This window comes from Neovison vison, chromosome 12 (assembly GCF_020171115.1).
Source record: "Neovison vison isolate M4711 chromosome 12, ASM_NN_V1, whole genome shotgun sequence".
Lineage (NCBI taxonomy): Eukaryota > Metazoa > Chordata > Mammalia > Carnivora > Mustelidae > Neogale > Neogale vison.
In genome coordinates this window covers 11,406,038-11,421,788 of record NC_058102.1, presented here as the reverse complement: position 1 = coordinate 11,421,788, position 15,751 = coordinate 11,406,038, and the positions used below count along the sequence as shown (strand labels likewise).

At 55.4% G+C, this 15,751-nt stretch overlaps 1 protein-coding gene across 1 annotated transcript; it reads right to left on the bottom strand.

Moving 5' to 3' along the window:
• Positions 1–3,002: 3,002 nt before the first annotated feature.
• On the bottom strand, positions 3,003–15,482 carry TXN2 (thioredoxin 2). Its single transcript, XM_044227702.1, has 4 exons — positions 15,332–15,482; positions 14,296–14,549; positions 12,453–12,576; positions 3,003–3,623 (listed from the first exon to the last, which is right to left on the bottom strand). Exons 2-4 carry the CDS (start codon positions 14,547–14,549, stop codon positions 3,510–3,512), a joined length of 492 nt encoding a protein of 163 aa, XP_044083637.1. The 5' UTR covers positions 15,332–15,482; the 3' UTR covers positions 3,003–3,509.
• Positions 15,483–15,751: the final 269 nt, after the last annotated feature.

Sequence of the window (15,751 nt, the reverse complement as noted above, 5' to 3'; positions counted from 1 at the left end):
CTTACACCACTGTGGAGTGGCTGCGGACCACCCTGGGCTTCCAGAAGGCGGTTTGGAGTGGCTGGAGAGCTGGAGCTCCTTGGCAGAACCAGTGGTCCTGGTTTCTGGCAGATCCATGGCAGCCAGCACCCCCCCCCCGGGACCCAGGGTTCAAGGTCACGACCACAGCCGGTGTTCCAGGCAGCCCAGAGGAACTGCTGCAGCATGCCTGGAAGCCTCGCGGGTCGCTCGGCGTCCTGCCGGTCACCAACGCCCCAACATTGTTCTCTGGGCCCTTCCCGGCTGGGGCCCACACATTTGGGATTTCCGGCAGCCCTGCCAGAGCTGCCTTCACTTTCCGGACAAACTTTCCCCAGGCATCTGGGGCAGGGGCTGAGCGCCCTCCTGGGCCCCTGTCCTGGGCAGGGACTGTTGGGAAGGGCACTGGCAGCACGTCAACATCCTCTTGAGGTCCTGGCCCCGGACCCTGGCCTCCGTAGAGACACATTGTCCTCTTCTCTGCTCCTGGAGCCCTGGGAAGCAAGGGCCACCAGAGTCACTTTCATTTTAGGACCAGCTGCAGTCAGGGCCCAGGGACTCAAGTCCCCATCACACACAGGCAGCGACCTGGGCAAGTCATGCCGTTCGTGCCCTCATGGGGGAGGCGGGATGACACCCTGACATTGCTCCCAGAGTGGCCTATGGCCCCCGGTTCTGCAGCCTCGTCCTAGTGCTTCCCAGGCCCACGGGCGCCCTTTGTTGGGGGGCACTCTTGTTTGCATGTTTGCTGCGCATCTCAGCCATTCTGCGGATGCCATTCTGACCCCAGTCTCCTCCACTGGGAAATGGGGAGCACTCCTGCCCGGCGGGCTGTGGTGGGGATCACGGCGGAGGCTGTACATCTGACACAACAAACGCAAGCTTTGGTTCCGGGCTCCAGTCTCCGGGCCCAACGGAGGAACTCGGGATCAGAATACGTGTACAGACGCCACGTATGGCAGGTCGAGGGGCCGGGGGGACCCGTGGTCATGTCCCCCCCCCCCCCCGCCGGTGTGTGTGTCTGTGCTTCTGAGGGGCTGGCGCTGATTCCCCTGCACCGCAGCCACACTGCCGACCCCTATTCTGCAGTTAGGGGAGCCCAAGGAGGCACCCAGAGGGCAGCGGTGGGGCCGCGATGCAAAGCTGGCAGCGTCCCGGTGAGGTCAGAGCCGTGGAATTAGTCAAATGGGATCACCCCGAGGCTTCTGTGCTCCCAGCCGGTGACTCATGCCGCGAATAGCCGCATGGGCAGACCTGCCAACCTGGGCCGGCGCAGGCCACTAGCTGACCTCACCCCGAAGCATCCTTTTAAGGACAGGGAGCTCGGGGTGGTGCAGAGGCCCGGCCTCTGGTCCCGAGGCTCCTTGGCAGCCTCTTCCCACCTGCCAGTGGTGGAGAGGCCAGACCCCCACCTGGGTTTAAATCTGGCCTCACGGCTCTTTCGACATGACCTTGGGTAAGTCAGTGTCTCTGAACCGGTTTTACCACTTGGAACGTGGAAATAATACTTGCCTCATAAGACAGGAATTAAATGAGGTAATTGTGCAGAAAGTGCTTGGCAGAGGGCACCTTTTAAGGAGCGGCAGCGGGGTCCCGTGGCAGGGCCCCGGCCCGGGCATCACGGCACCCCGACCTTGAGCTCTGGCCCGCCCCTTACTTGCCAGGCATCTTGGAAAGTAACTCAACCTCCGCGTCAGCGTCTCTCCTGTCAGTGAGCCACCAGTGTGTCGGCTCTGGGACGAAGATCACACACTACATTTTGTACCGTGACAGAAGAGGTGTGCCCTGTGGGCTCCGTGATCTCGGACAAGACTCTCAACCCCTGAGGGGGCCTCCCGTGTAGAGGGGAACGAGGATGAGGATGCGGACCTTGTACAGCCGTGGTGGGGGTGGGCAGCACCCAGTTAGTGCCCTCGGAGCACGGCAGCTGCTGCCCATCCTCCCTGAGCTCTCGGCCTCCCTTGGTGGATGCCAGCTGCTGACTCATCTCCCCTCTGTGTGCCTGACAGATCCTGGGTCTGAGGTCTTTCATGGGCTGCTTCTGAGGTAGCCCCGCTCTCCCATCGGCCACAGCAGCCTTCCCAAGGCGGTGCTGGCGCAAACCCCTCCAAGACCCTGGTATGGCCTGGGCACGTTCAATAGCAACCCGAAAACCACTGAGGACAATGCACCCAGGAGGAGACACGGCACCCCAGGGCCAAGGGCAAGGGTGCCACGACACCCCTGCAGTCAAGCCCCCACGGTTCCCAGGTAGCTGGAACCTCCGCTAGGCAACTGAGCTAAAGGGCAGCTCGGCCCCAAGAGGGAGACAGAGGGTGGGCTCTTCTGGCTGGCAAGCCTGGTGGCCTGGCACCTTCATGGGCCACAGGGAGCTGGGAACAAGAAGGGACAGAGCGGCTGGCCCTGAGGCTCAGGCGTTCCTGTGCCATACACAGGAAGAATGGCCCAGCTCCCCCAGGGGTCAGGCTTTCCAGGGGTACGGCCATGTGCCATCGGTGAAGGCAGGCCCAGAAGGGGGATCAAGGGGATCAGGTGCAGGAGTACAGGTTTCAGGGGCGACAATTTCTGGATGCAAACCCTGGCTCTGGACCTCAGGAGCCTCAGTGTCCTAATCTGTATAACCGGGACAGTAAGCACCCTCTTGCCTCACTTGCGCGTGAAGGCGGTACTGGTCAAGGGCAAGAGGGTGGCGGAGTCACAGGAAGCAGGGACAGAAGTCCAGCCTGGGCAGGGGTCCCAAGTGCTTCCAGAGCCCAGATAGAATGGAAGTTGTCAACGGTGCAAAACCCTAGCTTTATTGGTCCGGTTTGTTCACAGTGAGGCCTCCCAAGGCAGGGGGTCTGAGGACGCCCCCCTCCTCCTGCCCCATGTGCGTGTTCTCTGCCCTTGTGCCTGGGAGGAAGGGAGGTGGCTCTTTGGGGGGTGGTGGCTCCAGGGTAATTTAGTGTGGAGCCTAGTTCTTCAGAGCAGGAGGTAGAAGGGAATCACATAAAGTTCTTTATTACAGACCTACAAAAAATGAGAGAATTATAGATTACTCTCACTTGTTTGGGTTTCTTTTTTCCTTCTTCCTTTTTATAAAACAGCAGCAGGAAAGAAAAAGGCAGGAGGAAGACAGGCCAGGCACCGGGGTGTGGATCAGAAGGAACCAGGGAGATGCGGGCCGAGCGGTCACTGCCAGCTGGCCTGGGGCTCCCTCCAGCATCCCGGGAGAACGGACTAGCCCTGTGGGAGCAGACAGAGGACAGTGTGGGGGGAGGCGGCTGCCCCCAGATCAGGAGCAGCACCATTCCTCTGGCACTCAGCCGGGCTGGAAGCACGCGAGGCTCCCGTGTTTGGGGGCCCGGTCTCCGAAGCACGGGCCCGCAGGGGCCGGACAGAAGGGAGGAGGCAGGAAGGGCCAACACAGAAGGGCTCTGAGTTCTATCGGGGACCCTCCTGGCACCATGGGGGTTCAGGGGGCGAGGGTGACCAGGCCTCCTCCCTGCTTGTCAGCCAATGAGCTTCTTCAGGAAGGCCTCCAGCTGGTCCTCGTCCTTGATGCCCACGAACTTGTCCACCACGTCCCCGTTCTTGATGGCCAGCACGGTGGGCACAGCTGACACCTACGTGGGGGAGACGAAGGGAGACCAGGTCACCCGGAGACGGACTTTTCTCAACGGCCGTTCCCCAGCCTTTGTGGTGAAGGCTGGTGGTGTACGGAGGGCAGTGACCGCCCAAGCGGTGGGCGGGGCCCCTTCCCTTGGTGCAGGGGTGCCGCAGGGCCTGAAGGTTCACCCGCTGGAAAGACTTTTCCTCTGTGGGCTCCCAGCGGTCCCCTTCCTTCCCCAACCGCAGGACTGACTCACTGGCCCAGTGGTTTGGCTGCAATGAAGGAGGGATGAAAATAGCCCACACAGCTGCAGGCCAGGGCAGGGGGCAGGGGGGAGCTCCCCGAGGGGCAATCCGGCCTAGTGCGGGGGAGGCGTGGAGATGTGAGGGTCTGAGTCCTGGCCCTCAGGGGTTCGGCGCCCTGTTCCGTAAAATGGGAGCGACAGGATGGACCTTCAAGGCTTAGGACAGAGATGAAAGATTCACAGATAAAGCTGGGTGGTTGGGAGCTCAGGCTCTGGAAAGGGCTGACCTGAAGCCAGGCCGCTCTGCAGAAGCCCCTTCACTGCTCCGTCTTCTTGTTCCCATCCACACAACGGAGCCACTGAGCGCACCGGTTCCAGGTCCGCGGGCTGCCCCAGGTAAGGCGAGCAGTCTCAGCGCCTGGCAGGGCCCTCGAGGGTCAGACCTGGCCGCTCCCGGTACGCAGGGACTTTCAACAAATGGTGGCCGCAGAGAGCGTGTCCGAAAAGTCTAACAGGCCCCGTCCCTCGCTGCTGTGAATGGCCAGCAGGGTCCAGAAAGTCACTGACTCATACTGGACGGTGTGGGAGGAAGGGCTCAGCCATATATGAGCTGATGTTTATTTATCAGGGGGGACGGAGGGCAACATTCTTGGCCTATGAAGCATTTTCTCAAGTTCCCTCGGGGGACCCGTACAGATTCCATGGCACGTCCACGAGACCCACTGCCTGCTGTGGCATCGAGCATTTTCTGCGGCCTGGGCTCCCTGCCTGACATTTGTAGGCTTTTTTTTTTTTTAAATGGATAAACAGAACAAGATAAACATTCTTTTCTTACACATGTTAACTACAAAGTAACAACAGCAATTTACACAAACATACCAAGTCTTCCTGAATTCCGAGTGCGTTCCTGCCCATGAGTCATCCTGGGGAGCCAGACTTGGGAGTTCGAAAGGCGCCCAGGTCAGTTACAAGAGAACCGAAGGCCACACTGGCCTGCTCTCCAGTCTTGGGGGGCTGCCCCCACGCCCCCACTGACTTCCCATGGCAGGCCTTGCCCTCCTCCCCTAACAGGCTCGGGTGGATAGACAGGAGGGGAGATGAGTTCCTATGAGTCCCGTGAAACCCCGTCAAGGGCTCTCCTGGGGCTGATGCAGGTGGCAGAGGGAATGTGCAGGGAGACCCACATGGCAGCGGGCTGACCATGCGTGTGCCCCGGTTTGTGGTCCTACCACTGGCTCTTGCCCTCATTGTTCATGACTGTGATACGCGAGGTGGCATGAAGGGCAGGGATCCAGCTGGCAGCCTGCCCCGTCTCCAGGCACAGGCCAGGGCCCAGGGAGACTTGCTTCGGATCGTACCATGGGATGTCTCAAAGCGGGCATGGAGCTGTGTGTTTTATCTTTTTTTAAAAGATCTTATTATTTTTTTTTAAGTAATCTCTATACCCAACCTGGGGCTTGAACTCACAACCTGAGATCAAGAGTCACACACTCTGGGGGCACCTGGGTGGCTCAGTTGGTTGGGCGTCTGTCTGCCTTCGGCTCAGGTCATGATCTCAGGGTCCTGGGACGGAGCTCCGAGTTGGGTTCCCGGCTCAGTGGGGATCCTGCTTCTCCCTCTCCCTCACTATCTCTGTCCCCATCTCTCAAATAAATAAAATACTTAAAAAAAAAAAAAAAAAGTCACATAGAGCCAGCCGGTGCCCCCAGAGCTGTGTTCTTATGCGCCCTCTAGTGGTCTGTGAGGGCAGCTACGGCGCCTGGAGTCCAGCCACTCCACTGAGGGACAAGGCTCAAGCCCTAACTGGATTCCACCCTGTCCCGTTTCTGTAACTGCATAAAAACTATACGCCGGTGCATGAGAAGGGGTCTAATGGCTTTTACGTGTCCTCTAAGTAGGACTATGCTGGCCGGAGTGGCTGGGAGTGGTGTCAGTTCTTAGGGACACCAGACCAGTCCTACCATGCTCACATCCGTGCAAATGCACAGACACAGCCACGCTGCAGACATAGAGCAGACATTCCAAGGTCTAGTCCTTACTGACCAAGGGCGCTCTTCGGAGGGGGAGCCTAAATTAGACGAGTGCACACAGCCGCACGCTTGCCAGAGGCTGTTTTTTCCAGGACACGGCTGGAGCACCTGGGCTGGGATTGGGCTTCCCTCCCCGCAAGGAGGAGGATGTGGCGAGTGTGGCTCACAGATCAGCAGCGGTCGGTGCTTGTAAACACGGCCTTAAATGGAAGCGCGCGCGGGTCCTTGGCACACTCCTCTGGAATGTGATCCAAGTGGAAGAGGGGCCGCAGGGGAACAGGACCGCTGCTTCCCTCTGCACTCTGCCAGAGCAGCTGGAGGGAGGACGAAGGGATGCGCCGAGAGGCACTGCTCCTCCTGCTCTGTGATGCCACCTCCTGGAGCCTCCCAGGCTGGGCCAGAGATGCTGAGACCTCAGGGCAGGGGGGGTGTGTGGTGGTGTGTGTGTGTGTGGGGGGGGTGTGTGTGTGGTGTGTGTGTGTGTGTGTGTGTGTGTGTCTCTCTCTCTCTCTCTCTCTCTCTATCCCCACCGACCTCCAGCCCAGCCCCGCACTGCTGCGGAACTCAAGGATCCTGCAGAGACTTCCCAGCCTCCCGTCCCCCCATCTGTGAGGCCTTACCAAGGGACAGGGACCGTGCCAGCTGTCACACAGGTCGGGGACTCCTCGGCTAACTGCAGAACTAACGCAAAGGAAAATGTGACCGGCGGTGAGGCCGCTGTGTACTGGGGGTCCTCAAGTGTCAGGGAGATGCTAACCACTTGCGGACAAGACCTCATGAATTCGTGCCTCAAGGTGGGGTCACCTTACAGATGAGAAGACTGAGGCCCGAGAGCGAAGTGACCAAGTGGTGGAGCTGGGGTCTGACACGGGATCTATGACTCTGCAGTCCCTGAGTCTCACCATGCCCCAAGTTGGTCTCGGAGCTCCTGAGCCCTGGCAGGGCAAGGAAGCGCACGCAGGTGGGGAGGGGCCGAAAGGCTGACTCCATACTTCAAATGAGAAGCTGCTGGATGCAGGAGGATTCTTGTAAAAGGCTATTATTATGATTATTACTTTTTTAAGATTTTATTTTTTTCTTAAGTCATCTCTGCACCCAGTGTGGAACTTGAACCCACAACCCTGAGATCAAGAGCTACATACACCACTGACTGAAACAGCCAGGTGCCCCAGGCAAAAAAATAGTATTACTAAAAAAATAAAAAAAATAAAAAATCAGGGCACCTGGGTGGCTCAGTGGGTTAAGCCTCTGCCTTCGGCTCAGGTCATAACCCCAGGGTCGTGGGATTGAGCCCCGCATCGGGCTCTCTGCTCAGCAGGGAGCCTGCTCCCTCCACCCTCTGCCTGCCTCTCTGCCTACTTGTGATCTCTGTCTGTCAAATAAATAAATAAAATCTTTAAAAAAAAAAACAATCAAATCCAGGAGCACCTGGGTGGCTCGGTCAGTTAGGTGTCTGATTCTTGACCTCACTCAGGTCTTGATCTGATCAGGGTTGTGAGTTCAAGGCCCACGCTGGGCTCTGAGCTCGGAGCCGGGCATGGAGCCTACTAAAAAAAACCAAACCAAAACAAAAAAACTAATCCAACCATGCAACATTTTGGAAAAGGCAAACCTACGGAGACAGTAAAAAGATCCGTGGCTGCCAGGGGCCCAAGGGGAGGAGGGAGGAGAAAGTGGAGCACTGGGGACTTTTAAGATGGTGAAACTCTTCTGTACAGAACTGTGACGGTGGGTCCACGTGACTGCACACTTGTCAAAACCCATGAGACGGACAGCACCAGGTGAGAGTCTCGCGTGCCCCCTAGAAGGTCAGCAGAGGCCTTTGGAACTTTTACTTCTTGATGTTTGGTTCCACATGCTGTTAGTGGTCACTGAGAAGCCTGCGGGGAAGCAGGATCTTTGCCTCTTCCTAGACCTACTGATTCCTCATCCGCTTTTCTTTTTTTTTTTTTTTTGGAAGATTTTATTTACTTATTTGGCAGACAGAGATCACAAGTAGGCAGAGAGGCAGGCAGAGAGAGAGGAAGGGAAGCAGGTTTCCTGCTGAGCAGAGAGCCTGATGCGGGGCTCGATTCCAGGACCCTGGGATCATGACCTGAGCTGAAGGCAGAGGCTTAACCCACTGAGCCACCCAGGAGCCTCTCCTAATCTACTTTTAAACAATATCCCAGATCATATGAATGTTTGTGAGGCACTGATTTAGAATACTTTCGAAGTATGGGGTATGGTAATAATTGAAGTACTACGCTCTCCAGCCATGAAATATACTACTCAATGAACTGTTCTATGAGGTTATGTGAAACATTAAAAGGGAAAAAATTCAAATAAAAGCTTAAATCAGGGACACCTGGTGGCTCAGTTGGTTGGACGACTGCCTTCGGCTCAGGTCATGATCCTGGAGTCCCGGGATCGAGTCCCGCATCAGGCTCCCAGCTCCATGGGGAGTCTGCTTCGCTCTCTGGCCTTCTCCTTGCTCATGCTCTCTCTCAAATAAATAAATAAAATCTTAAAAAAAAAAAAATATTTAAAAAAAAAAAAAAAAAGCTTAAATCAACCCAAATTGTGACAATGATTGTATTGGGATTCTAAGATGACAGGTGACTTTTCCTCCTTATTATTTATTACCTGGCTGTTTTTCCACTGCTTTTTAAAGGGTCTTCTTCTCTATATGAGGAGAAAATAAAAGGATAACAGCTCCAAGTTGGAAGTCAGAAGAAGCCCTGAAGGAGAGCACAGAGGCTCCAGGGCCCACACCTGGATCTGCTCTTTGCCCCTGTAGTTGGCAAGGTCCGAACGATCAGGGGACGCCCGGCCACCCAGTGGGGACGAGCTGCTGGGAGAGCAGAGAGCTTTTTTTCAGCCAAGTCAGGGCAGTGCGCAACAGGGTGGTTGCAGGGGGGCATCGAAACCCCAAGGACCCCAGGCCTTCCTTCCCTTCCTTCTCCTCTGACAGAGAGTGGAGTTCTAGGGTGGGCAGCTGACCGAAGCAGAGGTGTGGGGCAAGAAGAATTTGTGTGAGGAAGGAGACTCACCCTGAGGGTGTGTGCTGGGCATGCGCTGGGGCCGAGGGGATTGGGGGGTGAGGGGGAGTTCAGGAAAGCTCGGGGAGAGGCGCCAAATTCCCTGAATATAATTTTTTTTTTTTTAAAGATTTTATTTATTTATTTGACAAAGAGAGATCACAAGTAGGCAAAGAGAGAGAGAGAGAGGAGGATGCAGGCTCCCTGCTGAGCAGAAAGCCCGATGCGGGACTCGATCCCAGGACCCTGAGATCATGACCTGAGCCGAAGGCAGCGGCTTAACCCACTGAGCCACCCAGGCGCCCCTCCCTGAATATAATTTAAAGTACTGTCTCCCACATGTTCACCCAACACTTGGAAAAGGAGGAAGCTGTCTCAGGAGGTACTATGGATCTCTCGGCTGAAACTTCTTCCTCAGGCTGTCTTCCAGAAGAACAGGTGTGAAGGAAGGAAGGAAGGGCTAGGGGAGGGGGTCAGGACAACCCCGGCTGGAGCTTCCTTAGCACTGTAGTGACATCCGCCCGGGGCCGGCAAAACAAGGAGGCCGGGACCAGGTGATGCGGGCCCAGCTGCCCTGAGGTCCTCCCGAGTGGCCTGGACAGTGGTCAGAGGGAGGAGCGAGAAGATCCTGTAAGGGGTCTTCTCTTACATGCACTTTCCAGGCCTGACTATAGGACCTTGGTGGCCAGCCCGGCGTCACCAGGCTCCCGGAATGCGGGTGGGGATGGGTTATTCTCCCAGTCCGCACCAGCTAGCCACAGCTCCTGAACCACGGCTGGCGCTCAGGGTGTGTCTGCTGAGAGGTTCCACTGGCTGAGGCTGACTGCTGCGGTGTCGGGACTGGCCTGTGACACCTTATACTTGCTGGTCACCCCGGGGAATGTTCTAGCTGCTTCAATCCCAAGCTCATCCCCATGATGAGGATCACTGTGCCCCATGCTGGCCTCGGAGGAGGGAGGGATGGACAAGTAGGAGAAAGACAGGGGCATCTAAATGGCCAGTAAGTGCTCCCTGGACTGAAAGGTCTGTGGGAGGGCTTCAGAAAAATAGCCTCGGGGCACCTGGCTGGCTCAGTCAGTAGGGCACATGACTCTCGATCTTGGGGTTGTGAGTTCGAGCCCCATGTTGGGGGTATTGTTTACTTAACAAAACAAGCGCAAAAACAGCAAGTCATCCCTCCCCACCAAGCCCGTGTAAGCAGCCCAGTGCCACAGACTCTTCCTTCAGTAAGGTCTCCTTCCCCACCTGCAGTGGTCATCGGTGGCCTTGCCTGCCCAGCATCTACTTCCTTTGCCTCTGTCTGGAGCAGATGTTTCCGTGGGTGACCACTCCCACCCTAGCACAACAGGCGGCCAGCCTATCCTCATCCCGGCTGGCGGCTGCACCGCTACCCGGTGGTCTCGTGAGCGCTGAACCTGGACTTACAAACTTGGAAGAGAACAGGCCCCCTCTTCTAGTCACTGGCTGCACAGAAGGAAGGAAGGATGGAGGCTGAGTCTGGCCAGATCTTCAGGAGAACCAGAAATGTGGATTTTCATGTCAAATGAAAAAAAAACCCAGGGGCACCTGGGTGGCTCAGTGGGTTAAAGCCTCTGCCTTCAGTTCAGGTCATGATCCCAGGGTCCTGGGATGGAGCCCCACATCGGGTTCTCTGCTCTGCAGTGAGCCTGCTTCCTCCTCTCTCTCTCTCTGCCTGCCTCTCTGCCAATTTGTGATCTCTTGTCTGTCAAATAAATAAATAAAATCTTAAAAAAGAAAAAAAGAACCCAAAGTCCAGGTCAAATATGTCGGGGAACCAGATCTGACCACAGGCCACCAAGTATGACCTCGGCTCGATAAGAACAGTATCCTCGTCATGGCTTTGCTGACCCCTTCCCCTCTAGTTCCCAGCAGCCTGTGCTCTCACTCCCTGCTCAGTTCTCCACACTGGCCAACCAGCCACAGTGCACCTCTTCCCTTTCTCTAGCTGCCTGGTCTCCGAGGCCAGGAGGACGCCCTCACTCCCCATGCATCTCCCGCTCCAGGCACATAGGCACTGCTATTCTGTGAGCAAACTGGGCTCACCCTGACCACAGGGTCTTTGCATTTGATGTCTGTTCTGCCTAGATTGCTCTTCCAAACAGCTGGCTGGTTCACTTCCTTACTCCAAGTCTTTGCTCAGATGTCAGCTTCTCAGAGAGGTATTCCTGAGCCCACCTTTTTATTTGTTTATTTATTTACTTACTTATTTTTAAAGGAAGGTCTACAGCCAATGCAGGGCTTGAACTATAACCCCGAGATCAGAGTCGCATGTATCACAGAAACAGCCCAGTGTCCCACCATCCACCCTTTAAAAAATGAACCCCTCCCCAGTGCCATGCTTAGCCCCACCTCCTCTTCCTGATTTACTTTTCCCCACAGTACCTATCATCTAAAGCAGGGATCAGTGAACTATGGCCCACTGGCCAAACCCAGCTTGCTGCCTAATTGTGTGAATAAAGTTTTATTGGCACACAACGACGCCCATTTGTTTATACACGGTCTCTGGCTGCTTTCAATGGCGGCTGAGTATTTGCAACACAGACCAATGCCCCGTAAAGCCTCAAACCTGGTCCTTTAGAGAAAAAGTGTGCCAACCAGCCATGAAAAATACTAGAGGGATGCCTGGGTGGCTCAACTGGCTAAGCATCTGCCTTCAGCTCAGGTCATGATCCCGGGGTCCTGGATTCGAGCCCGGCATCGGGCTCCTTGCTCAGTGGAGAGTCTGCTTCTCCCTCTCCCTGCTGTGCCCCCTGCTTGTGTACCCACTCTTTCTCTGACAAATAAATAAATAAAACCTTAAAGAAAAAACAAACCAGCTAGAATGTAGGCTCCACGAAGGCAGGGATTTTGTCTCCTTTGTCCACTGCCTTATGAACAACTGAGAGACGGCACCTGGCATTTAAGAGACACCGAACACACACACCAGCGGAACACGCTGGACTCCCTGCTGTCTCACTGTGCGCCGTGCACTTGGCCCTTCTTCTCATGCATCCTCCATGGGCCCACTCGGAGGTCCCCCTAGTGGGAACCATCCCTCCTTCCCCAGCACTGCCCCAGCCGTCAGTCTCTTCCGCACCCCTGCTCTCAGCACTCCTCTCCATACCGTGAAACGAAACGTCTGCCTGTTGTTCTTTGCTAGACTAAGAGTGCTGCACACAAGGAATTCGTCTTCCGGTGCCAGAGTCACGAATGCCTGGCACGTGGCGGGGCTCCCACATAACTACTGATTAAATACGAGCACAGGTGAATATATGAACGAAGGAACGCATCCACGTCCCAAGATTCAGAGAATAAGCTGGTGTTTTGAATCACACATTCCACTTCCTAAAGGTGGTAAAGGGACATGAGTGGTTCAGAACCTCAACAGGCCACATCCGCAAAGCGCTCTGAACTGAGTGCGCTAGAAAAAACTGAGACGCCCCTTATTGGCTACTGGTGGCCCCCAAGCCATGTCCTGCCCCAGCTACCCTAGGGCTGCAAGCACCCCCCACACCAGCGGCTTTGGGGCAGTCCCCTGCCCCTCATACCTCATATTCTAGGGCGAGGTCTGTGTGGTCGTCAATATCCACCTTGGCCATCACCACTTTTCCATGCTGCTTGGCCACCACCTTCTCTAACCTTGGCCCCAGGATCTTGCACGGACCACACCACCTGACAAGGGGAGAGAGAAAGCGTGCATCACACGAGCGCTCAGCAATCGATCTTCTGTCTCCCCAGAACCCTCCCTTGAACTACATCTTGCCGAGGGGCCTTCTGCCCCTCTCAGCTCTGTGTATGGCGACTATGAACCTATAATGATGAGATGCCAAACGATAAAGCCAGTACTCCGCAACAGGGGAAATCTGCAGAGGTCCTGGGCTTCTAAAAACACAGTCCGCATCAGAACACAATAGAGAAATACACTGTTATACAGAAAATGTGAGATTTGAAGTTAAAAGATCTGGGGGTTCAAACAGACTCCTCATCAGCCAGGTGACGGTCCTGGGGCCTCAGTTTCCTCTTTTCAAGTAACAGAGATTATGCATCTCAAAGCAGTGAGGAGACAGCTACTAAGGCAATGGGGCTCAGGGTGATCTCTAAAATGCGGACTTACTTCACACACTTCACCGGCCCAGAACCACAGGGAGGAGAAGCCAGTACTAGGGAGCATCTCCAACATCCTTGTCACTAAGCCAGGATCTTCTCTGTTTTTACAGCCGAGAGCCCTCAACCCCACAAAGAAAAACACCTTCCTAAGAAACTAAGGACCATACAGGTCCTGGAGGCAAAGTCCTAGAGTCTGACAGACATCCTGGGACTGCAACCCAAGGTTGTCCTCCAAATGTCTTCTTTGAGCCCTGGATTATTCTGTGATCCCCAGGCCCTGGGTCAATGCTGGCCCTGCACTCATCACAGGGGCGCCCTTCTGGGTGGTGAGCTCCGTGACGACAGGCTGTCATCTCCAGGGCACTAAACAAACTCACGTCTTACTTTCTGGTCAGAGAAGAAAATGAGGCATCATCCCACTTATCATTCGTTTTGCAATTTCTCGCTATATGAGGAAGGGAGAAAGCTCTGCTGGCCATGAGCCCCTGGCCGACGACCCTTATTTTAAGTCTCAGCCTTTAAAAAACCCTTTCTGGTCAGAGATTTCAATTAATTGAACTCACAACACCTAAAAACCCAGCTTGCAAGATCTTATCTCCTATTGTAAGTGAAGAAGGGGAGGCACAAGGACATCTGACGGCCTGTGCAAGGCAACACGGTGAGTCAGAGAGAAAGAATGGGAAAGAAAGTAGAACAATCTGTCAGAGATTTGTCCAAGTTCTTTTGTGGTCAGCTGGCTAGTCAGGACCTGAAGTCTGGAAGTGAGGAAAGCCACGCTAACAATCCGAAGGCTACAGGCGCTTAACTATTCCTACAACCCACTTCTACAGCACTGAAAAGAAAACCCTGCCCATCCCCTGTGTGCTTGGGCAGCACTATGGTGCAATGATAACTTTCTGCCAGCCCTTTCCCGCTTCGGTGGCAAGATGTTAAAAATCACCTTATCTGCAAGGCCAGGAATTGGTGTCCACCCAAAGCCAGATGATGTGACCGTCCTATTTTTCCTGCTTTGGTCCAAGTTGAAGGGGCCTCTGAGCCATTTGGGGAGTGAGATACAGAACGTGAGTGTTTCTCAGCTCCAATAACAGTGAGCTCTGAAGACTGTTCACTAGTCTGTGTCCTATCAGACTACGCTCAATCTTTGAGTGCGAGGGGTGGGTCTTACCAGTCTTCGGAATGAGACTATGTCTGAGAAGTATGAAACGCGGGACCGAGACACAACAGGTACTCAACAAATTCCTGCACAAGAAACACCCCAGTCTTCTGCTGACCCCCAGGACTCACTGTGCATGGAAATCCACAACCACCGGTGTTTCACTGTTGACAACTCGGTCTTGAAAGTCGGGTCCATCCTGGATGTTAAAGGTGGTTGTGCACACTCTGGTGGTGTATACCGACCGGGCTTGGTTGGGTGTTACTGTCAGGTTACCAGGACTGCACTGCGGGGTCCTGAGGGTGACGGGTGCCCAACGACCCTGAGGGGGCTTCCTGGAGATGACGGAGGCCAGGAACCTCCTCAGGAGAAGTCGCTGAGCCATCTGTGAGGGGAAAAGGCAGGAAGAGCGCAGGAAGTCAACACATCAGGAAAAGAAAGGTATCTGGGCAGTACTGGGGGGCGGCAGCTCAAGATTCAGGGCGTTAAGTGAAGAATTAAATTAAGAATTAAGTTAAGTGAAGAATGAGAATCAAAAAGCAGAAGGAATCGCAAATCAGGACAGGAAAACTGGGCTAACAACGAAAACGAAATCAGGATGTGCGAGGAGTTACAACAGAAGCGAGGGAGGAGCCTACATTTACGGGGCATCTGCTAAGGGCCAAGTCCATCCCCGTCCCCAAGTGCCCTATACACGATAGGGTCCTGCCAGCTCACCCTGGAGGAGGTTTCTACAGTATTGCTCGCATCACAGAGGAGGACTCCGAGGCTCAGGTAATGTGACATGCCCAAAGAAACCTAACTATTAAATGAGAGTCAACACTGGAACCCAAGGCCGTCTGCAAATTCTTTATTACTCATTCAACAGGCATTTTAATGGGGAATTACGGGAAAAGGGGATCGTCAAAGGATCAAGAAAGAGGAATCGCGACAATTCGAGAAACAGGAACAGGAGTGTGTGTGTGTGTGGGGGTTCTAAAGTAGAAAGGACCTGTCTAGAGGGACTGGGGAATCGGACGCCACCGGGGATCCCGCTCAACGGAGGAGAGGCCGCCCCCCGCCCCGCCCGGGTCTTCCGTCCGCTCGGCCGGCCGGACAGCGCAGGAACAGGCCCGGAGCGTGTCTCCGCCGCAACACCACCTCGAGCCACCCCCACGAGCCTCCTACCTCCCTGCAGCGCGAGCGGAGGGATGCACAGCCCGGCCCTCCCCGCTAGTCAAGGGCACTCCCGCCGTCACTTCCTCAGGGGAGGGTCCTTCGAGCATTACTTCCGGGGACAGGCAACCTGGAGCATTTCTCTCCGCAACTTGAGGGGCGGCTTGGATTTTCCACCAATGGGGATGGCGGGAGACGGCTTAGAGGAAGGGGTGGAGCTTCAGTTAGGGACCGGAAAAGGGGGAGAGAACGGAAGAAGGGGCGGGCCCTGGGGGGGAGGACCTCGGGAAGGGGCGGGCCCTCGTGGTGGAGGGGAGGGACCGGAAGAGGGGGCGGGCTCTTGGGGAAGGACCGGAATACTTTGTGGCCCTCGGGGAGGGACCGGAATAGGCTGGCGGGCCCTAGAAGAGGGTCGGGAAGAAGGGGAGGAGG

What these genes read in the sequence shown, in the direction of transcription:
- TXN2 (XM_044227702.1), bottom strand. Translation starts at nt 14,549, where the DNA reads ATGGCTCAGCGACTTCTCCTGAGGAGGTTCCTGGCCTCCGTCATCTCC. An exon ending in GTTGTGGATTTCCATGCACA is followed by an intron (nt 12,577 to 14,295) that starts GTGAGTCCTGGG and finishes TCCCCTTGTCAG; the next exon opens with GTGGTGTGGTCCGTGCAAGA. An exon ending in ACCTCGCCCTAGAATATGAG is followed by an intron (nt 3,624 to 12,452) that starts GTATGAGGGGCA and finishes TCCCCCACGTAG; the next exon opens with GTGTCAGCTGTGCCCACCGT.